The sequence below is a fragment of the Perognathus longimembris genome, chromosome 6 (genome assembly GCF_023159225.1).
Source record: "Perognathus longimembris pacificus isolate PPM17 chromosome 6, ASM2315922v1, whole genome shotgun sequence".
Lineage (NCBI taxonomy): Eukaryota > Metazoa > Chordata > Mammalia > Rodentia > Heteromyidae > Perognathus > Perognathus longimembris.
This window is the reverse complement of record NC_063166.1, coordinates 44,145,103-44,168,152: the sequence shown is the minus strand read 5'-3', so window position 1 is coordinate 44,168,152 and position 23,050 is coordinate 44,145,103. Positions and strand designations below refer to the sequence as shown.

Sequence of the window (23,050 nt, the reverse complement as noted above, 5' to 3'; positions counted from 1 at the left end):
CCCTCATTGTGACTTTTCTGTGAGTCTTGCAACCCCTTTTTCTGTTTAGGTTCATTTTTCCCACTCTCAGCCCCCAGCCTTTGCATAGCTCTTTAAAAAAATTTTTTTTTCTCTAATTGGCAGTGATGTAAAAACTTGAGTTTGGTCGTCACTGCTCTGCTAGCTTTTAGAGGACTAAGCAGAGGCCAGGTACTGTACAAAGGTCTCCTCCTGAGCTGACTCAGTTAAACCTCATAACCACTCGGTGAGATAGGTGCTACAACCTCTCCAGATGAGAAAACCTTGTACAGGTGGAGTCCCATGGACAGGAAGTGGCAGAACCCAGATTTGCATGCAGCCGCTGAGACCTCTGATGCCTCTGACCATGACTCTAAGCTGGTGGGATTTTTGTTTTTTTTGTGCTGGTCCTAGAGCTGGAACTTGGGCCTGGGCACTGCTCTTGAGGGGTTTTTAGAATACAATTTTGTTATTATTAAGGTATTATACAGAGGGGTTACCATTTCACAATTCAGATAATGGGTATATTTCTCTTTGGGACAATGTCACCCTCCCTTGCGTTTCCCTTGTTTCCCCCTCCTGTCCCTGCCAAGTTGCAGTTTCTACTTTGTCTATAATAAATACCTTGATTGCATTTGTTTACCTCCTTCCTTTCCCATACCTCTCCCCTTTGCCTCCCCCATAAGAAGCAGAAAAAGAAAGAAAAAAAATGTTTCTGTTTCCTGGAACTTGTTTCAATAGATAGCATTTTACATGTTCAGGGAAGTTATGCCTTTGGGTCCCTCCTTTATTGGTAGCCTGTGTGTGAATGCCTACGGTTGTGCTTACGTTATCATGTCATTGTATTTAGATCTGACTTTCACATATGTACCATTCGTCTGTTTGAGCTTGGCTTACCTCACTTAACATGATACGTTCTAGGTCCATCCATTTCCCTGCAAATGACAAAATGTTATTCTTTCTTGCTCAAGGCTACTGCTCTACCAATTGAGTCACATCTCCACTTCTGGCATTTTTTTATAGTTAGAGATAAAATCTTCCTGCCCAGACTGGCTTCAATCCTCAAAGCTCAGCCTCTTGAGTAGCTATGATTACAAGTGTGAACCCCTCCCTCCTCCTTTCTCCTCTCCCCCTTTCCTCCCCTCCCCTTTCTCCTCTCCCTATAATAAATAAATGTCCCTGTATTCATTATGAGCCACTTTGTTTTTTTTTATATGTTACAATGATGATAATGGATAAATATAATGAACATGTGGAATTATGGGAAGAAAACCAAGGCTGGTGGCAGAAAAGAACAGATACAGAGGCCTTCGCTTACTTAGTTGCTAGAGTTGACCCTTAAATTTAGCTGTGAATTTCTTGGCAGCCAAATGATAAAGGAAGACATAGTCATTTAGGTAGCTCTGAAAAGCAGTAGGCGGGGGTGGGGGGAGAGAAAATGAGGGAAGAAAGAACATTACCAGAATTTGCAAAGCTTTTCTTTGCATTCATCTCAATTATTTCAAAAGAACTTTCATGAGACAAAGAGTGTCAGCGAAAATTACCCAAGGTAGAGTTTTCTACTCTGTGAATATCAATCAAATACCTCCTTTTTTGGGGGAGGGGAGGTGTCAGTCATGGGGCCTGGACTTATGGCCTGAGCACTGTCCCTGGGCTTTTCTGCTTAAGGCTAGCACTCTACCACTTTGAGCCACAGCTCCACTTCTGGTTTTCTGGTGGTTAATTGGAGATAAGAGTCTCATGGACTTTCCTCCCTGGGCTGGCTTTGAGTCAGGATCCTCAGGTCTCAGCCTCCTGAGTAGCTAGAATTACAGACATGAGCCACTAGTGCCTGACTCTTCAACCCTTTTTACTTTAATTTTCTCATTAGGGTATTACATATTTTCCTGGGTTGGCCCAGACTACAACCTTCCTATTTATGACCTCCTCTAGGGTGAGAGGTATATGCTACCATACCTAGCTTTTTCTGACTTTTCTAACTTTCTCCCTAGGCTAGCTTTAAACCCCAGTTCTCCTGATCTACCTTCTGAATAGTTGGGATTTCAAGTATGAGCTACTACATCCAGCCTGCAGGTGGAAATTTTATTCTTTTTTTTTTTTTTTTTTGGCCAGTCCTGGGACTTGGACTCAGGGCCTGAGCACTGTCCCTGGCTTCTTCTTGCTCAAGGCTAGCACTCTGCCACTTGAGCCGCAGCGCCACTTCTGGCCATTTTCTGTATATGTGGTGCTGGGGAATCGAACCTAGGGCCTCATGTATACGAGGCAAGCACTCTAGCCACTAGGCCATATCCCCAGCCTGGAAATTTTATTCTTAAACATTTAAACTTTTTCCAGGGGTTAGGAATGTGGCTTAGAGGTAGAGTGCTTGCTTAGCATGCATGAAGTCCTGAGTTCGATTCCTCAGCACCACATAAATAGAAAAAAACAGAAGTGGCACTGTGGCTCAAGAGGTAGAGTGCTAGCCCAAAGCAAAAAGAAGCCAGGGACAGTGCTCAGGCCCTTAAATCCCTTTAAAAAGTTCTGTAGAGTTATAAAATATAGCACACTTACATAGATGTGCAATATAATAAATTGTAACATCAGCATCCACACTGCACCATCCTTAGACAGAAAACAGCACCCTAAAAGGTTCCCAAGTGTCACTGATCGTACTTCATTCCCTTCCCCCATCCTGGCTTTGGTGAAAATAGGTTATAGTCTAGTCTCAAGTGTTTTTGAAGTTTCATACTGAGTATGGTATATTTTTCAGTATCACGTTTCTTTCATACATTTAAGGTTCTTTGTTGTAGTGGGTAAATCTGAAAGTTCATTTTATTAAAGAGCAATGTTTCTTTATTTTCCTTTTACTCCCAAAGGAACTTTCTTAGGTTTTATTTTCTTAGTGCTTTTCCTTCTATTCCCTCATGGAAATGTGATGTTTGAGATATTGTTAAGTCTGTTCATATATTTATATATACAAATACTATACTGTATATAAACACATAAGTGTGTTTTATATATAAAGAGAAAAGAAGCTGGGAACTGGTGGCTTATACCTATAGTCCTAGATACTCAGAAGGCTGAGATCTGAGCATCTCAGTTTGAAGCCAGTCCAGGCAGAAAAATCCGAGGGACTCCTCTCCAATTAACCAGCAAAAAGCCAGACTGGAGGCATGGCTCACGTGGTAGAGCACCAGCCATGAACAAGAAAGTCAAGCAAGAACATGAGGTCCTGAATTCAAGCTTTTGGTATTCATCATTTAGTGCCCTGAATGATATTTAGCAGTGCCCCTGGCCTCAATCTACTGTGTTCCATTAGAACCATTCCCTCTAACTGTGGTGCCAACCCAAATGTTTCTGGACATTGCCAGATATCCCTATTGGAAGAGTAAAGGAGAGATGGTTTAAACTCTGATGTTAAGCTCAAGCCAGGTGTTAGGTATGGAGAACAAAGCAAGAAATATCCTGGGTGTTGGACAAGTGAAGATAAGACAAATCATAGAGCTTCTATTTCTTACATTTGCCCACCTTACTACCTGCCCTGTATAATTTGGGTAATATATTAGGTAAAGAAAGCAGTGTTATTATACTTGGTGTAAATAACATACCATTTTGAGGAAAGAAGATAGGTATATATTATATAATCTTGGAGGGCTATCTACTAAAATGCTTACAGAGGTTATGTGTTAGAAGTAGCTTCAGATGTTGAGGTGTCACATAGGAATAAAGAGACTAATTAGAAAGGAAATCATTAAGGCAAAGTTTACTTTTGCAGAACTATGCCCATTCAGCCAAAAACCTACCTAGCTAGCAACAAGCAAACAGCAGGCTGACTGCTCCATTTTTATCTCTGAAGAGGCAGGCCTAATCCCTCTGCTCACATTGCTTGGGCTCAGATTCAGTCTGCAAAAGGATATGGCTTAATTAACAGGATGTAAGTAAAATTCAGGGAGCTTTTAACAGTGTGTCTTAATTAAAGTGCACCAGGAAAAGGATGTATGTAACTAAAAGGTAATTAGCAAGGGCCAAGCCAAAGCAGAACTGCTTCAGAAGAAGAATCCTCTCAAGATTAACAGAAAGGAAGAAAATTACTTTCATAAGATACTTTTCTCACAAATGGAATTGGTGGATGGTGTGTGTGTGTGTGTGTGTGTGTGTGTGTGTGTGTGAATTGTGGGGCTTGAACTTGGGGCCTGGGCACTATCCCTTGAGGGTTTGTTTAAGGCTAGTGTTCTACCGCTTTGAGCTAAAAGCACCACTTCTGGTTTTCTGGTGACTAATTGGAAATGAGGGTCTAAGGATATTTCTGCCTGTGCTAGCTTTGAACCATGATCCTCAGATCTCAGCCTCTTGAGTAGCTAGGATTCTAGGCATGATCCACCAGTGCCTGGTGGATGCTATTTTTAAAAATTTAAATCTTACTGTAAAGGTGATATCCAGAGGGGTTACAGTTAAGTTTAAGGGGTTACAGTCAGTTAATAAATACAATTTCCTTTTGAACAGTGTTATCCCCTCCCTCACTTTTTTCCCTGATGATTTCTGTTTGTTTTCTTTTCTTTCTTTCTTTTTTTTTTTTTTTTTTGCCAGTCCTGGGCCTTAGACTCGGCCTGAACGCTGTCCCTGGCTTCTTTTTGCTCAAGGCTAGCACTCTGCCACTTGAGCCACAGCGCCGATTCTAGCCGTTTTCTATATATGTGGTGCTGGGGAATTGAACCCAGGGCTTCATGTATATGAGGCAAACACTCTTGCCACTAGGCCATATTCCCAAAGTATCTGTTATTACTGAAGAGAAAATCATTATAATCTAAAAATCAATTTGGTCTTTTTCTTATCTTGCTTGTCAGTAAAGAAGATTCATGGAAGGTCACTTTCCATGCTAATTGCTTTTAGAAAAAATGAGTTTTGATGTCCCAGCAGAAACTCTCCTGGCAATCATGAGGTCTCGTCATTTCATCAAGTGTTCGGAAGGTCCCCAAAAAGGTTGCATTAGCCAGGCACCAGTGGCTTGAAGGTATAATCCAGCTATTCAGGAAGCTTTGATCTGAGGATCTCAGTTTGAAGCCAGCCAAACAGGAAATTCCAAGAGACTTTTCTTTTTTTCTTTTCTTTCTTTTTTTTTTTTTTTTGCCAGTCCTGTGGCTTCGATTGAGGGCCTGAGCACAGACCCTGGCTTCTTTTTGTTTAAGGCCAGCACTCTACCACATTAGCCACAGCACCACTTCTGGCTTTTTCTGTTTATGTGGTGCTAAGGATTTGAACCCAGGGCTTCATGCATGCAAGGCAAGCATTCTACCACTAAGCCATATTCCCAGCCCCTCCAAGAGACTTTTATCTCCAGTTAATCAGCAAAAAGCTAGAAATGGAGCAGTGACTCAAGTGGTAGAATACCGTCCTTGAGTAAAAAAGCCAAAGACCAGTATCCAGGCCCTGGGTTCAAGTTCAGTATTGGGGGAAAGAAAAGAAAATCTTGCATTCGAATATCTACATAGGACTTACTGATTTCCCCCTCCTCTTTAAATTTGCAGGTTGAAAATGAATATGGCTCCTATTTTGCCTGTGATTATGACTACATGCGTTTCCTGGAAAACCGCTTCCTCTACCACCTGGGTGAAGACGTGCTTCTGTTCACCACTGATGGAGCAAATGAAAAATTCCTACAGTGTGGTACCCTTCAGGGACTCTATGCTACGGTGGACTTCGGAGCAGGTCAGTGTTTGTGCAATAACTAACTAGAAAATGCAGCTTACAGCTGGACACTGCTGGTTCCTATATGTAATCCTAGCTTCTCAGGAGGCTGAGATCTGAGGATCCTGGTTCAAAGCCAGCCGTGGCAGGAAGGTCTTTGAGAATCTTATCTCTAATTAACCACTAGAAAATCAGAAGTAGGAGCACTGTGGCTCAAAGTGGTAGAGCACTAACCTTGAATGAAAAAGCTCAGGTTCAGCACCCAGGCCCTGAATTCAAGCCCTACAACCAACCAAAAAAAAAAAAAAAAAAAAAAAGAAAGAAAATGCAGCTTACAGTTGGTCACTGTGGGCAGCAGCTATTGTTTTAAGTGGCATGAGCAGATTCAATGAGCTCTCTCAGAATTTTCATTATCAAGTGTGTTCATCTGTTACTGTAACAAAATACCAGAGACAATCCACTTAAAAAGAGGAAAGGTTCATTTTGGCTAGCACAGTTTTAAAGGTTTCAGTACATAATCGTTCTTTTGCTTTTTGATTCGGGATATATTTAGCTTGGGAGTGAAAGAGAAAGAGGAAGAAGAGACCAAGCTCCCATAATCCTCTTCAGAGACAATGCCTCCAGCAATCTAGAACCTACTAGACCCCACATGTTTTTGTGTATATGTGTGAGACTGGGACTGTACTGGGGCTTGAAATCAGAGCCTGAGTGTCCTTAGTTTTTTTACTCAAGACTGGGGCTCTACCACTTGAATCACAGCTCTCCAAAGACTGGGTGGTTAATTGGAGATGATATGCTTATGGACTTTCCTACCCAGGCTAGCTTTGAAACTTGATCCTCAAATTTCAGCCTCCTGAGTAGCTAGGCTTACAGTACCCAGCTTAGGCACACATCTTAAAGCTTCCACTGTTGACCAATAGCACCATGAGCTTTTGGGGGAGTTTTAAGATCTAACCTACATTGTCAAGCAGCAGGTAAAATGGAGTCATTCATCCCTTATTTGCAGAAGCGTGTCTTACCTCTACCTGGAGGAGGGAGTTTCCATTGTGGCTTCACGTCCACACAGGTGCAGCTAGCCTGGACTCTGGCATACTCTCTCTTTCAGTGGCTGGGCTGCCCAGAAAGGATGAGGGAGGGGCTGAGCAGTCCCATGCAGACGTCACTGTCTTCCCCTGCCCCACCCTCGATGTCTACCTCTCTTCTGCCCTCCTCAGTCTTTCTCTTTCCTATTCTCCTTTCTCCTCCTTACTTTCCTCTTCCATGTCCTGCCCCTCCATCCCTTCTGCTGTCTTTCCCTCCATGCTCCTGAGTGTTCCCCACTCCATCTCCTTCCTTCTTCTACTCTCTCCCCACTCTAGCCCTTCCCTGCCCACATTTCCTTTCCTGTCCGTTCTTTTCTCTCCCCTGGCCTCTTCTGTCCTCTTCTCCCCTCCTCTCACCTGCCTTCCCCTTTCCCTACCCAGCTCTCTCTGTCTCCCATCTTGGTAGGTTTCTCAGGGCCATGTTGTAGCCTTAGCAGACTTTGAAGTCAGCCACTGGCTGGTGGTAATGGCTTGTGAGCTGAGCCCCACTGTTAAGATATTGGTTATGAGTGGGCACTGGTGGCTCACACCTGTAATCCTAGCTACTCAAGAGGCTGAGATTTGGGATGGAAATATGGCCTAGTGGCAAAAGCGCTTGCCTTGTATACATGAAGCCCTGGGTTCGATTCCCCAGCACCACATATATAGAAAATGGCCAGAAGTGGCACTGTGGCTTAAGTGGCCTTGAGCAAAAAGAAGCCAGGGATAGTACTCTGGCCCTGAGTCCAAGGCCCAGGACTGGCAAAAAAAAAAAAAGAGGCTGAGATTTTAGGATTAAGGTTCAAAATCAGCTGGGGCAGGAAAGTCTGTGAAACTCTTATTTCCAGTAAACTACTAAAAAACTGGAAGTGGTACTGTGGTTCAAGTGAGAGTGCTAGCCTGGAGCAAAAGGAGCTCAGCCCAGAGTTCAAACCCCACGATTGGCAAAAAAAAGAAGAGATAAGAAAAGTATTTGTCAGGTAAATATCTTTCAGCATAACTCAGAGTTATAGTAATTGCCAGATGCTAGGGAAATTGTCCTGTCAGACTTAAGACTCAGCCTGCATCAGCAAGCTGTGTGGTTTGAATGCTTCTGGCTGCTTAGGAAAAAACAAAGAAGTGAGTGGATCCTTTGTTTGGATTGAGAGCAGCATTCTTGTAGGGTGCGATGGGGAGAGCTGGGGGGGGCGGTCCTGAAGGGGCTCCTAGACTGGGCTTCATTTGCTTATTTGTTTTTCCATTGAATAGCATTATGGAGAAAACTGTAATCTTTTAAGGTTTGTGGCTATAGTATTGGTGTGATGTGTGTGTGTATGTGTGTGTTACCAGAATTTGGACTCAGAGCTTCCTGCTTGCTAGGCAAATAAATGTTCTTTTTTTTTTTTTTTTTTTTTTCTAGTTCAATCCCCAACATTTTTTTTTTTTTTTTTTTTTGCAAATAAATGTTCTACCACTGGAGCCATGTGCCTAGTCCTTTTAGTGTGTGTGTGTGTGGGGGGGGGGGGTCAGTTCTGGGGAGGTGAGCTTAGGGCCTGGACACTGTCCCTTAGCTTTTACACTCCAAGCTAGCGCTCTAATGCTTGAGTCACAGCTCAATGTCCAGCTTTTTTTGTGGTTAATTGAAAATAAGAACCTCACGGACTTTCTTGCCCAAGCTAGCTTGAACTGACCTCTTCAGATTGCAACCTCTTGAGTAGCTAGAATTATAAGCATAGCCATCAGCACCCGCTTCTTTTGCTTTTAGTTCATCAGATAGGGTTTTCCACTGACTTCCCCAGACTGTTTCTGTCTCTCGAGTAGCTGGGGTTAATGGAATGCACTATCATATCTGGTCCTATATTATGCTGTGTAAAGCATGTCCTGAAGGAACACGAATTTAGAAGTAAAAGACCCTCATGGCTGACTAATTTTATTTATTTATTTTTTATTGTCAAACTGATATACAGAGTGGCTGACTAATTTTTACATGACTCAGGAAAAAGTATATAGAAAGAGGGGCTGATAAAGTAAATGTGGCAGCTGGGTGCTGTTGGCTCACTCCTGAGATCTGAGATCTGAGGATTGTAGTTCAGAGCCAGCCTAGGCAAGAAAGGCCATGAGACTTGTGTCTCCAATTAACCACCTGAAAAAATGGAAGTCCTAGAGTGAAAAAGCTAAGGGACAGCGGCCAGCCCCTGAGTTCAAGCCCCACAATGGACAATGAATGAATGAATGAATGTAGCTAGTATGCACAAGGCTGCCCTGGATTCTATCCCCAGTATACCTCCACCCCAAAAATAAAAGACTAGCTCTGCAAAGTACATAAAAACTTTGCTGTTCTTGGGAGGGTAAGACACTTAGAACTCTCTGAAGGGACTGCAGAAGACAGAGTTTGAGAATTAGATTGGAATGGCATTCACGCATGCATCAGTACTGGTGCTTAAACTTAGCACCTGTGCTTTCTCGGCTTATTTCACTTATGGCTGGTGCTCTACCATTAGAGCCACACCTTCACTTCCTGAAATTATGTGTGTGTGTGTGTGTGTGTGTGTGAGGTGTGTGTGCACATGCATGTGTGTGCATGTCCTACGGCTTAAACTCAGGGCCTGGGTGCTGTCCCTGAGCTTCTTTGCTCAAGGCTAGTGCTCTACACACTTCTGGCTTTTTTTTTTTTTTTTTTTTTTTTTTTTTTGGTGGTGGTGGTGGTTGTTCGGAGAGTCTCACAGACTATTTCTCTGGCTGGCTTCTAACTGTTATCCTCAGATTTCTGCCTCCTGAGTATCTAGGATTTACACTAGTGCCTGGAGTGAAATTACATTTTTACAGAGAACCTTTCATAAGAGAGATGCAAAAAACTAACCTGAAGTGATTTGAGTATTTCTAGAAGCATCCATTGGTCAGTGCTGGTGGTGAGCCAGCTCATCTACCCAGATGCAGACAAGTGCTGGGTCTGTTTTCTCCTGCCTCAGCATATCTTTGCTCACAGAGTGGAAAAGCTTAGCATATTTCTGTTGAGAGGGACACATTGAAGGTAGTTGTGACTACTCCTGATTGGAGGAAGGAAGAGGGCACTGTGGCACCTGGGGTTCCTGGGACAGACAGTGGTCTGTCCGAGGTCACGTCAGCATCACTTGTAAAAGTAGGGTCCTGACCAATAGGGGGAAGTTAGGTCTTCAGTGGATATTTCTGAGTACCATGTATCAAGCTACCTAGTGCTTAATATCAAGAAATCCTGCTAGGAGAACTCAAAAAACTAAGCCCCTCCAAGCCCAATAAACCTATTAGGAAATGGGCAAAAGAGCTAAAGAGAGACTTCACAAGAGAAGATATAAAAATGGCAAAGAAACACATGAGGAAATGCTCAACATCCCTACTAGTAAAGGAAATGCAAATAAAAACAACCCTGAGATACCACCTCACCCCAGTTAGAATGGCCTATACTCTGAACTCAGGAAACAACAAATGCTGGAGGGGCTGTGGGGAAAGAGGAACCCTTCTCCATTGTTGGTGGGAGTGCAAATTAGTACAACCACTTTGGAGAACAGTATGGAGGTTTCTCAAAAAGCTCAATATAGACCTACCCTATGACCCAGCCATACCACTCGTAGGCATCTATCCTAAACAGCAAAACCCAAGATATCAAAAAGACATTTGTACTTCCATGTTTATCGTGGCACAATTCACAATAGCCAAAATATGGAAACAACCCAGATGCCCCTCCACAGACGAATGGATCAAAAAAATATGGTACTTATACACAATGGAATACTACATAGCGATTAGGAATGGTGAAATATTGTTATTCGCAGGGAAATGGTCAGAACTCGAACAAATAATGTTGAGTGAGACAAGCCTAGAACACAGAAAACAAAGGGGCATGATCTCCCTGATATATGACTGTTAACAAAGGGAGACGGAGAGACAGTAGAGACCAAGTCTGTGAACACTGTATATGTTCTTGATACATTGTATATTGCATATGTGTCTACCTGACCTAGACAAGGGATGGAAAAACAGGTTGTAAGATATCACAAGAAATGTACACACTGCCCTACTATGTAACTGCACCCTCTTTGCACAACACCTTGTAAAAAATTTATGTTCAATTAATAAAAAAAAAAAGAAATCCTGCTAGGTACCTGTGCTTCATGCCAGTAATTGTTGCTACATAGGAAGTTGAGGTCCAGAGGATCACAGTTCAGTGCCAGCCCAGAGGGAGGGAGGGAGAAAGGGTGGAAGGGAAGGGAAGGGAAGGGAAGAGAAGGGAAGGAAGGAAGGAAGGAAGGAAGGAAGGAAGGAAGGAAAGAAGGAAGGAAGGAAGGAAGGAAAGAGAGAGACCAATAGAGACAGAAAATGTGGCTTTGTAAAGTAAACGAGGTTCTGCTTTTTTTGCATTCAGCACATTTGCCCTGAAAACTGAGCTTTCCAGAACTACCAAGGCTGGCTTCACTTTCACCCTAGATACATGTGTTGGGACATAGTTCGTGAAGTATGGGACAGGGTGGCCTTTTCTGAGCTCAGTGTGGATGTTTTCACTGGTTCGAGGCAGCCTGTTACCTCATGGAGAAATCTTAGCAGAGGAAGGAACTTAGACGACAGGGGAGATGAGACAATTCATAGGCATCCTGATGGCATATTCCAGAAGGAAAAACTGACTGAGAGCAAGTAGCTCAGTATGGCCAGTGGGATACAAATGAGGATTCTGAGTCTGGTCTGTGATTCAGGGATTAACACAGTTAGAGCACCTTGTCTCCATATATTAATTAGCTGGCAAGTTCTGATAGCAGAGCGCAGGGTAGTCCTGGGAGGTTGTGTGGAAGTGTCCTCACCAAGGGAAGCATCTGGTCAGCCCATGGCCTTTAGGAAGAGCAAGGTACAAAGTAGGCTGAGGCCCTGTGGGGCACAGCTGGAGGAGGCTGGTCTGAGAAGTAAACTAAGGGAGGCAAACAGCTGGGAAAGACCATATGCCCCTGCTCCAGGAGGAAGGGATGGCCTCTGATCTCCCCCATATCTTAGGAGAATGGTTTGGCTTTAGCCTAAAGCCAGCTTCCAAGTGTCCTGGGCCCAAGGTGCACTGGAGAAAGGAAGGGGGTGGTTCACAGCCAATGTAGGCTGTTATAACAAAGTACTTCCCACCATTTGTTTGTTTGTTTATGTTGGTCATGGGGCTTGAACTCAGAGCCTGTCCCCAAGTTTTTTAGCTCAAGGCTAGCACTCTACCACTTTAAGCCACAGTACCACTTCTGGTTTTCTGGTAGTTAATTGGAGATAAGAGTCTCATGGACTTTCCTGCCCAGGCTTTGAACCCCATTCCTCAGATCTTGGCTTGCTGAGTAGCTAGGATTGCAGGAGTGAGCTACCACCAAGCATCTGACTCACTTCCAACTTTTTGATGGTTAATCAAAGGAAAGAGTCTCTTGGACTTGTCTTCCTACGCTGTCTTGGAACATTGATCCTCAGGTGTAATCCATCCGCATCCAGCTTAAGACTCCACATCTTAATACTGTCATATTAGAGATTAGATTCCAGATTATGAATTTTGGGTAGTTAGTACAATTCCACCCATAGCTGGGTATCAGCTCAAGGCCTGGGCAGGCCCTGTTGCTTAGCTTCCCACCACTCTAGTAACTGACCTTTCCTTTCCCTCTTCTACTTTTTAGACAACAATGTCACAGAGGCCTTCCTATTGCAGAGGAATATTGAGCCCAGAGGACCTTTGGTGAGAATTGGGATTTGGGGTGGAGACTGTTGGCTTATGCCAACTCCATCATAGTTGTGGGTTCAAGATGGAGGTGACATAGTGCATCCTTCATTTGTCTGGTGTGAGATCAGCAGCTGATGGGATGGGGGATGGGGTTGACATAGCCTTCTGGACCCATAGATAACAGCAGAAACAACCCAGTAAATTGAAACCAAAGCCAGACTAACATGAGCGGACCAGGCAAGTCCCACAAGTGTCCCCATATTCATTGAATCACAGGTGCATATGTCACTTAGCATAGGCCAGGAGTGGCTGGGTTGTGATCTGGTTTAGATCTCTCTCCCTCCCTCCCTCCCTTCTTGTAATGAATAGGTTTTGAACTCAAGGTCTAGGCTCTGTCTCTGCGCTTTTTCTCTCAAGGCTAGCATTCTACCACTTTGAGCCACAGTGCCACTTCCAGTTTTCTGGTGGTTAATTGGATATGAAGAGTCTCACAGACTTTACTGTCCAGGCTGGCTTTGAATCATGATCCTCAGTGCTCAGCCTCCTAAGTAGCTACAGTTACAGGTGTGAGCCACCAGCGCCCAGCTAGATGTATGTTTCTTTGAGAGCTCTTTGTGGCAGAACATCTCCACTTTTCAAATGTTTTTGAATCGCTTAGGGATCTGATTAAAATATGCTATTCAATCAGCTAGGTCTGAATGGAGTCTTGGCAACTGCATTTTCAAGTAACCAGGTGGTACTGGGATGTAGCTTGCCCACTGCCCTCTAGCTGCTCGCTGGCACATTGTGGAGGTGCTGGGAGGAGAAGAGATGGTGGCAGGAGCCAGGCAGCTGTGAAGGTTTTTCAGCTCTTTCCCTTCCCCCTTTTTTTTTTTCTTCTGTGCTGGTTCTGTACTGAGGCTCAAAGCCTTGGGCTCATGATTAGATTTTTCACTCAAGAATGAAATAACACCTCCACTTCTGGATTAAAAAAAAATTTCATTGTTGTAAATGTGGTATGCACAGGTGTTCCAGTTACATGGCAGGCATAGAGTACATTTCTTTTTTAACAGGGTCACCCCTTCCCTCCTTCCCTCACTTTCTCCCACTTTTTCCCTTCCATCTCTGCCCACAGGTTATATAGTTCATTTTATACATAGTGTCCAGTGGGTGTCACTGCTGCATTTGTTCACTGTTTGTCCCTCCATTTCTGTGCCCCCCTACCCTCCCAAAGACAGATAAATAAACAAAAGGATAAGAAAACAAAAATAGCAACAAAGAAAAAAAGTCTCGTTTCCATTTCCTGGGTTTCATTTTGATAAATATTATTTTATCTTATCAGATGCACTTATGGCATTTTGCTGTTCAATTGGAGATAAGAATATCACAGACTTTCCTGCCGGAGCTGGCCTTGGTAGTTAGATCTCAGCCTCGTGAATAGCTAGAATTATAGGCATGAGCCACTGGCACCCAGCAAACCCATCCCTTCTTCAGCATGGTTGTTGTTTACTAAGCACCTGTGTGCAAGCCTTGTTTACAAACAGCCTTTTCTCATCCCAGCTCTGCTTTTTGAGCATGGGGTGGGTGTTGCTGAGCACCTGAGGTGGGCTTGCTAGCACCCTGCTCCTCCCAGTAATTTTCAACCCTAGATATCCACAAGGCATTGGTTCCAGAACTTCTCCTCAGGAAAACTCTGTTGATACTCAAGACCATTATTAAAATGGAGCAAATACTTACATTTGACCTATGTACATCCTCTAGTATACTTTAAATAATTTATAATACCTGACTCACTGTAAATTTTACTTGAATAGTTGGTTTACTATTTATTTGGTCTTCTAAATTTATTGTTTAGAAAAATTATTTTTAAAAATTTTAACTTAGTTTTTTAAATCCTTATTTGTTTTTGCTATTTATTTTTGTCATTTCCTAAAATTTCTCATACATTTTTACCATTTGTTTAGAAAAAAATTATAAAAGAACAGTCTGTACATATATAATACAGTTGAACTGTTGTTTTGTTTCATTTTGCTGATGCTGGGTTGTTGTTTTTTTTGCCTTGGACTCAGGGCCTGAGCACTGTCCCTGGCTTTTTCCAGCTCAAGGCTAGCACTCTGCCACATGAGCCACAGCACCCCTTCTCGCCATTTTCCATATATGTGGTGCTGGGGAATCGAACCGAGAGCTTCATGTGTAGGAGGCAAGCACTCTTGCCACTAGGCCATTTTCCCAGCCCTGATGCTGGGTTTTATTTTTATTATTATTATTATTATTTTTTTTTTGCCAGTCCTGGGCCTTGGACTCAGGGCCTGAGCACTGTCCCTGGCTTCTTTTTGCTCAAGGCTAGCACTCTGCCACTTGAGTCACAGCACCACTTCTGGCCATTTTCTGTATATGTGGTGCTGGGGAATCGAACCCAGGGCTTCAAGTACACAAGGCAAGCGCTCTTGCCACCAGGCAATATCCCCAGCCCTGATGCTGGGTTTTAAACCATGTAGTTCCTTATCTGTTTCTACAGCTGGTACTCTATCATGTGAGCCACTCCTCCCATCTGGCTTTTTTTTTTTTTTTTTTTGCTTTTGTGTATGTATGTGTGCCTGTACTGAGGCTTTAACTCAGGGCCTCAAATTCTTGAGGCGAGCACTTTACCACTAGGCCATATTCCCAGCCCCTTTTTATTTTATTTTAATTAATTAATTAATTTATTTATTTATTTATTCCCAGAGCTGAGGACCAAACTCGCTGAGGACCTTGTGCTCGCTAGGCAGACGCTCTTCCACTGAGCCAGATCCCCAGCCCTCCCAGCCCCTTTTTAAAGGTTAACGCGGTAATTTTTTTTTTTTTTTTTTGCCAGTCCTGGGCCTTGAACTCAGGGACTGAGCACTGTCCCTGCCTTCTTTCTGCTCAAGGCTAGCACTCTGCCACTTGAGCCACAGTGCCTGGACTTCTGGCCTATTTCTATATATGTGGTGCTGGGGAATCGAACCCAGGGCTTCATGTATAGGTGGCAAGCACTCTTGCCACTAGGCTATATTCCCTGCAGGCCTCACATTCTTGCTTGGCTTTTTCTTTTTAAGGCTGGTGCTCTACCATGTCAGCCACAGCTCTACTTCAGGATTTTTGCTGGTTAACTGGAGTTAACCAGCACTGCCTGTGATGATTTTGAACTGTGATCCTCAGATCTCAGCCTCCTGAGTAGCTAGGATTACAGATGTGAGCCACCAGTGCCCAATTTCCAGTCTAGTTTATTTTTTTTTGTTGTTGGTGTGGGGCTTGAACTCAGAGCCTGGGTGCTGTCCCTGAGCCTCTTTGTACTCAAGGCTAGCACCATACCACTTGATCCACAGCTCTACTTCCAGTTTTTGAGTGATTACCTTGAGTTAAGAGTCTCATGGGGACTTTTCTGCCTACACTGGCTTCAAACTGCACCCCCTTTCTGCTGTCCCTAGATGGAGCAGAAGGAGCATTACAGGAGTGCCCCAGCATCCAGAAGCCATAGGTGTATCCTAAGCCCCATGTTTTGTTCTGTTCTTTTCTCTTCTTTCTTTCTTTTTTTCCCCCAGGCGTGCCCATGCGTGTGTGTGCGTGTGCACACACGCTTGCTTGAACTCAGCATTGAGCTCACTCTCACTTGGCTTTTTCTTTTTTTAAAATTTCATTTTATTGTCAAGATGATGTACAGAGGGGTTACAGTTACATAAGAAAGGTAATGAGTATATTATGTTACCCCCTCCCTAGTTTTCTCCCCTTTCCCTCTTCCTCACTCCCCTCTCCTTCAAGTTGTAAAGTTTATTTCCAACATAGTGTCTTGTGAGTATCACTGTTTCATTTGGTTCACTCTTTGTCCTTTGTCTCACTGTTTTGTTATTCATTCAAGACTGGCACTTTACCACTTGAGCAACATGTTCTACTTCCTTTTTCCCCCTTTAGATCAACTCTGAATTCTATACTGGCTGGTTAGACCACTGGGGCCAGCCTCATTCCAGAGTCATGACTCTCCAAGTGGCCTCCACTCTCACTGAGATGCTTGCCCAAGGGGCAAGTGTGAACTTGTAAGTATTAGATATGTGGGGGAGGGTTCCTGGCATTCTTTGCTTACTGTGAAATACTGTGTGTTCTCTTATTTCCTTGTAGGTACATGTTTATAGGTGGGACCAATTTTGCCTATTGGAATGGTAAGAGCAATTTAATATCTGTTTGTAGAAGCTCATGCTATATATGGTTCTGATACTTGATGTGGGGAAGTGTATCTATGAACAATTATTTTCTAATTTTGTCTTCTAATTTTCTCATATATGAGAATTACCTATATATATCAATTTACTTTTGATTGATGTGGCTTAGTGGTAGAGTGCTTGCCTAGCATGCATGAAGCCCTGGGCTCGATTCCTCAGTACCACATGTACAGAAAAGGCCAGAAGTGTCCCTGTGGCTCAAGTGGTAGAGCACTAGCCTTGAGCAAAAGAAGCTCAGGGGCAATGCCCAGGCCTTGAGTTCAAGCCCCAAGACTAGCAAAAAGAGAAGAAGAGGAAGAAAGACATGACCTGGTCATTGTCCTTTAGCTTTTTTTTTGTTTGTTTTAATTAAATTTTGTTGACATGGTGTTGTGTAAAAGGGGTACAGTTACATAATAAGGCAGTGAGTACATTTCTTGTGATACCTTACACCCTCATTTTTCTTTCCCTTCCCTAGATCAGGTAGGCATATATACAATACTCAGTGTACCAAAATCATATACACTAACCACGTAGCGTACGTCAAAGGAAATTTACCTAGAACTTTAAATGTAACGTCAACAGTAGCATCCTCCTGTGTCCTTTTCTTAGAGATTTTTTTTGCTTATCCTCATCTTATATGATCATATGTACATAGCTGTTGAGATATTGTGATCCACTGATAGGTCTATTCTAGACCTTTTTATGTTTAGTAGTTGTTTAGTTTTAGATACATAATGCAGGGTCGCTGACCCAAACCTGTGGGAAATACCATTTGAAAAGAAGTTTTTGGTTTCGCAGACCTGGTCTCTACTGTCTCCCCCTCCCCCCACCTTAACAGTCATATATCAAGGAGATCATGCCCCTTTGTTTTCTGTGTTCTAGGCTTGTCTTGCTCAACATTATTTGTTCAAGTTCTGGCCATTTCCCTGCAAATACCAGTATTTCACCATTTCTAATCACTATGTAGTATTCCATTGTGTATAGGTCCCATATTTTTTGGATCCATTCATCTGTGGAGGGACATCTGGGTCGTTTTCATATTTTGGCTATTGTGAATTGTGCAGTGATAAACATGGAGGTGCAGATGTCTTTTTGATATCTTGAGGCCTGTTGTTCAGGATAGATGCCTAGGAGTGGTATGGCTGGGTCATAGGGTAGGTCTATGTTGAGCTTTCTGAGAAACCTCCATACTGTTCTCCAAAGTGGTTGTACTAATTTGCACTCCCACCAACAATGGAGAAGGGTTCCTCCCTCCCCACACCCCCTCCAGCATTTGTTGTTTCCTGAGTTCAGAGTATAGGCCATTCTAACTAGAGTGAGGTGGTATCTCAGGGTTGTTTTTATTTGCATTTCCTTTACTACCAGGGATGTTGAACATTTCCTCATATGTTTCTTTGCCATTTTTATCTCTTCTCTTGTGAAGTCTCTCTTTAGCTCCTTTGCCCATTTCCTAATTGGTTTACTGGGCTTGGAAGGGCTTAGTTTTTTTGAGTTCTCTGTTGATGACAGATATTAGGCCTTTGTCTGTTGCTGTGCTGGTAAAGATCCTTTCCCATATGGTTGGCTGTCTTTCTAGTTTGGTGGCCATGTCTTTAGCTGTGCAGAAACTTTTTATTTTGTAGTAGTCCCATTTGTTGAGTCTCTCCCCTATCTGTTGTGCCCCTGGGACTCTATTCAGGAAGTTCCTTCCTGTGCCTATAAGTTCTAGCGTCTTTCCTACTCTGTCCTTCAGTAGTTTCAAAGATTCAGGTCTGATGTTGAGGTCCTTGATCCATTTTGAGTTGATCTTGGTGCATGGTGATAGGCTAGGGTCTACGTTGAGTTTTCTACATGTCGCTGCCCAGTTTTCCCAGCACCAGTAGTTGAAGAGGTTATGTTTTTTCTGTTGTATGTCTTTAGATCCTTTGTCAAATATCAGCTGACTGTAAGAATGCGGCTTTATTTCTGGGTCTTCTATTCTATTCCATTGGTCTTCCGGTCTGTTTTTATACCAATACCAGGCTGTTTTTGTTATGATGGCTCTATAATAGAGCTTGAAGTCTGGTATTGTAATTCCTCCAGCATTGCTTCTTTTGCCTAGAATTGCTTTGTCTATTCTAGGTCTTTCGCTGTTCCATATGAATTTCAGTGAAGAATGTAGTATCCTTTAGCTTTTTCACTCAAGGCTGGTACTCTGCCACTTGAGCCACAGCTTTACTTTCAGTTTTTGTATGTGTGTATGTGTTGGTCTTGGGGTTTGAGCACTGTATCTTAGCTTTTCGCTCAAGGCTATCACTCAACCACTTAGAGCCACAACTCTGCCTTTGGCTTTTTGGAGGTTAATTGGAGATGAGTCTCATGGACTCTTCTAAGATCACTTTGAATCTCAATCTTCCTCAGATGTCAGCCTTCTGCTAGCTAGGATTAGAGTCGTAAGCCCCTGACACTTGGCTCAACTTACTTTATTTTTGGGCCAATCTTGGGACTTGAACTCAGGGCCTGAGTGCTGTTCCTGAACTTTTTTTGCTCAAGGCTTGCCCTCTACTTGAGCTACAGCTCTACTTCTAGTTTTTTGGTCATTAATTGGAGATAAGTGTCTCACAAAAGTGGTGCTGAAACTCCAAGTGGTAAAGTACTAGACTTGAGCAAAAAAGCTCAGGGACAGTGCCCAAGTCCTGAGTTTAAGCCCCACGACAATAAATAAATAAATTAATTAATAGAAATCTGATTTGGGGGGCTGGGAACATGGCTCAAGTGGTAGAGTGCTAGCCTTGAGCAAAAGAAGCTCAGAGACAGTGCCCAGCCCCTGAGTTCAAGCCCCAAGACTGGCAAACGGAGAAGGAGAAGGAGAAGGGAGAAGGGAGAAGAAAGAAATCTCATATCTATCCATGCCCATCCGTGTCATTGACCTGTCCTAAACATTCCATATAAATGGAACCATGCAGTATGTAGTTTTTCAGTCTGAATTCTTTCATCTAGCCTCATATTTCTTAGTTGTTGTTTTGTAAAGGTACTGGAAATTGAACTCAGGGCCTTAGCTTTTTTGCTGAAAGCTAGCAATCTAACACTGAGCCACAGCTCCATTTCCAACTTTTTGTTGGGTAATTGGAGCTAAGAGTTTCTCAGATTGTCTGCGTGGACTAGCTTTGATCCAGGACCCTTAGATCTTAGCCACCAGAGTAGTTAGGATCACAGACGTGAGCACCAGTGCCCAGCTAAACTAATATTTCTAAGGCTCATCCATGTTATAGAATGTATTAGCACTTCAAAAATGTTTATTATTAAATACTATTTTATGATGTGGTTATACACAATATTTTGTTATCCATTCATTGGTTGATAAACACATGGGTTAATTTTACTTTGAGGCTTTGGTGAATGATATTGTGAATGTAGGAATATAGGTGCCTGGATCTTTGCTTTTGGGGTTTGTAGTAGTAGTAGTAGTAGAATTGTGGGGTTGTGTGATAACTTTGAGCCATTATGTTTTCCAGACTGGTAGCACCACTTTACATTCCCATATCTGGAGGGAGGATATGGGAGATTATGACAAATTCCTCAGCATTTTTTTAATCAATTTTGAAAAGACAGATCATGTGTTGTAAATAATGATCATCCCCTGCCTCTCAACATCTGCATTTATCTCTTTGAATTATTGATGAAGCCAGGATGTTATATTTTGGAGGCTGTTTGGGAGTGAATCTCTCAGGATCTAAAACTGGATACTATCAACTATTAAGAAATTGAGTTTGGGGGTGGAATGTGGCATAGTGGTAGAGAGCTTGCCAAACATGCATGAAGCCCTGGGTTCAATTCCTCAGTACCGTATAAACAGAAAAGGCTGGAAGTGATGCTGTGGTTCCAGTGGTAGAGCTCTAGCCTTGAGCACAAAGAGACTCAGGAAAGAGCCCAGGCCCTGAGTTCAAGCCCTAGAGGTTCAAGCTGGGTGCCATTGGCTCATGCCTGTAACCCTAGCTACTCAAGAGGCTTGGATCTGATGTTCATTGTTCGAAGCCATCCAAAGCATAAAAGTTCATGAGACTCTTATCTCCAGTTAACCATCAGAAAACCAGAAGTGACGCTGTTGCTCAAAGTGGTAGACTGCTAGCTTTGAATAAAAGAGCTCAGGGGCAATGCCTAGGCCCTAAATTCAAACCCCATGACTGACTCCCCACCCCACCCCCCAAAATGGAGTTTCATCTTTGTCTGCTGTCTGGTTGAATGACATGGGCTAGAAGAAGACCAGGCTCACAGATGTTATCAGTGTCATTACTGTTGTCAGAAGTGGAAAACACTATAAAACTCAAATGTTACTGTTTAAAAGACAGTCTTAAAAGTGTAATGCAAGCCAGGAGTTAGTCCTAGTGGTAGAGTGCTTGCCTAGCATGCATGAAGGAAGCCCTGGGTTCAAATCCTCAGTACTACATACACAGAAAAAGCTGGAAGTGGCACTGTGGCTCAAGTAGTAGAGTGCTAGCCTTGAGCAAAAAGAACTCAAAGACAGTGCCAGGACCTGATAATAACAATAATAATAAAAAAAAATTAAATGTACTGCAGCTAGGCACTGGTGGCAACACCTTTAATTCCAGTTACTTAGGAGGCTGAGCTCTAAGGTTATGGTTTGAAGCCAGCCTGTGAAGAAAGTCCTTGAGGTCTCATCTCCAGTTAACCACCAAACAGCCCAAAGTAAAGGTGTGCCTCAATTGGTAAAGTACTAACCTTGAATGAGCAACCTAAGTGAGCATGAAGGCCCTAAGTTGAAGCTCCAGTACTGACACTCACACAAAAAGTAGTGTACTGAGGTTGGTTATTGATGTTAGGCTTTCTGTGTTTTACAGTTAGATAGGGTTGTGTCTGGGGATGATTGATCCTTGTGCACTTAGCAGAGAAGGCCCCCGCCTAGCTGCCAGTGGTGGAATTGAAGCTGACTGGTTGATGAAGAAAGACTGGAACATTCTGTAACTTTACAGTGCATGACATAATTTTTAGAAATCTTATTGTGAAGCTGGGCATGGGTGGCACATGCCTATGATCCTGGATACCCAGGAGGTTGAGATCTGATTATCATGGTTCAAAGGTATCCCACAGAGACAAATATGAGAGACTTTTGTCTTCACTTGCCCAGCAAAATGTCAGAAGTGGAGGTATGATGCAAGTGATAGAGCATCAGCTATGAGTGGAAAAGCTGAGTGAAACCAAGGGGCCCTAAGTTCAAGCCCCAGTACTGGCACACACATTCCCCAAATCTTACTGTTTAGTACATTCTTTTTAGAAAAGAAATTTAGGCAAAATAAAACTATCACTCAGTGAGGTACCAGTGGCTCACACCTGTAATTCTCTCAGGAGGCTGAAATCTGAGAATCAATGTTCGAAGCCAACCCTGGGCAGAAAAGTCCCTGAGACTTCATCTCCAACTAGCAACTGGCAATAAAAACCAAACTGGAAGTGTGGCTCACCCAGTGTGAGTGAAAACAACAGTGCAAGGTCCTGAGTTCAAACCTTAGTACCCACACCAAAAGCAAAACAAATCCCATCACTCAGGAAGCAAAGCTGTCTTCATACAGCTCCAGTCCATCAGCCTTCTTTCTGCCTCTCTATCCTGTTTAATTCTCATATCTGACTTGGATAGGATAGAGAATGTCAATACCAGTTTATAGATAATATCTGGGTGCAAAAATGACCCATGTGCTTCTTGGCAAAGGGTAGAACTTGGATTCAAGCTCAGGCCTCAGTGAACCAGAGCCAATGCCTTTTGCATAACTCTGTGCCACCTGCAGTCCCCCAGTGGCCCCGAACCAGCCCTGCTGCATTCTCTAGCCTGGTCTGTCCTACTGCTGCAGTCTTTGTTTGCCCCATATTCTGTGTCTGCGTGTCCACATCTGTGTGGCAGCTGCCTGTGAGACCTAGGCTTCCCTCCACTTCCCCACAGTGTGGGGAGTTGAGGAGCACAATGTCCCCCTTTCTACTGCCTTCCTGCCTCTCACTCTCTCACTTCGTCTTGAGCATGTGCTATTTCCCTGCCCTGGGTTGGTCTGGAGGCATCCACTGGAAGACGCACTGGTAGAAAGAACTAGGTGGGAGTTTTGGTCTCCAGTCCCCCCATTCATTGGCCACTGGCCCACTTCCCAGCCTGAATGTCTGAGACCTGATGAGTTTGTTTCTGAAAGTCACACTGTTCCACTCATTATGACACCACTTGCTGAGCCTGCACTGTGCCTGGCCCAGCTGCAGCACTGAGGTGTAGTCAGTCCTTAAAGGCAAGTGTGTTCAGTGCAGAGCAAGACCTAAGTGAGCCCTGCCTGCCACCCCAGCCACATGAGGGAGAAGAGGAGCCACAAAGAAGGTGAACTCCCTCAGCAAGGATGTGGTTTTATTTTTCTTGATGTTTCACATGAAGGGATGTGTTTTAACCTGTGCTTCCCCTAAGGCAGGCAGACCTGTTGGCTATGACCTGGTTAAGAAGAACTGAA

The 23,050-nt window shown here is 43.3% G+C and overlaps 1 protein-coding gene across 1 annotated transcript in view; it reads left to right on the top strand.

The window, feature by feature from the left end:
* The window catches only part of Glb1 (galactosidase beta 1), a 116,791-nt gene that overhangs the window by 33,557 nt on the left and 60,184 nt on the right, over positions 1 to 23,050 (top strand). The window contains exons 6-9 of the mRNA XM_048348625.1: positions 5,502 to 5,682; positions 12,362 to 12,420; positions 16,315 to 16,436; positions 16,519 to 16,559. Coding sequence (XP_048204582.1) covers positions 5,502 to 5,682; positions 12,362 to 12,420; positions 16,315 to 16,436; positions 16,519 to 16,559 — 403 coding nt within the window. The remainder of the gene's footprint in view (positions 1 to 5,501; positions 5,683 to 12,361; positions 12,421 to 16,314; positions 16,437 to 16,518; positions 16,560 to 23,050) is intronic.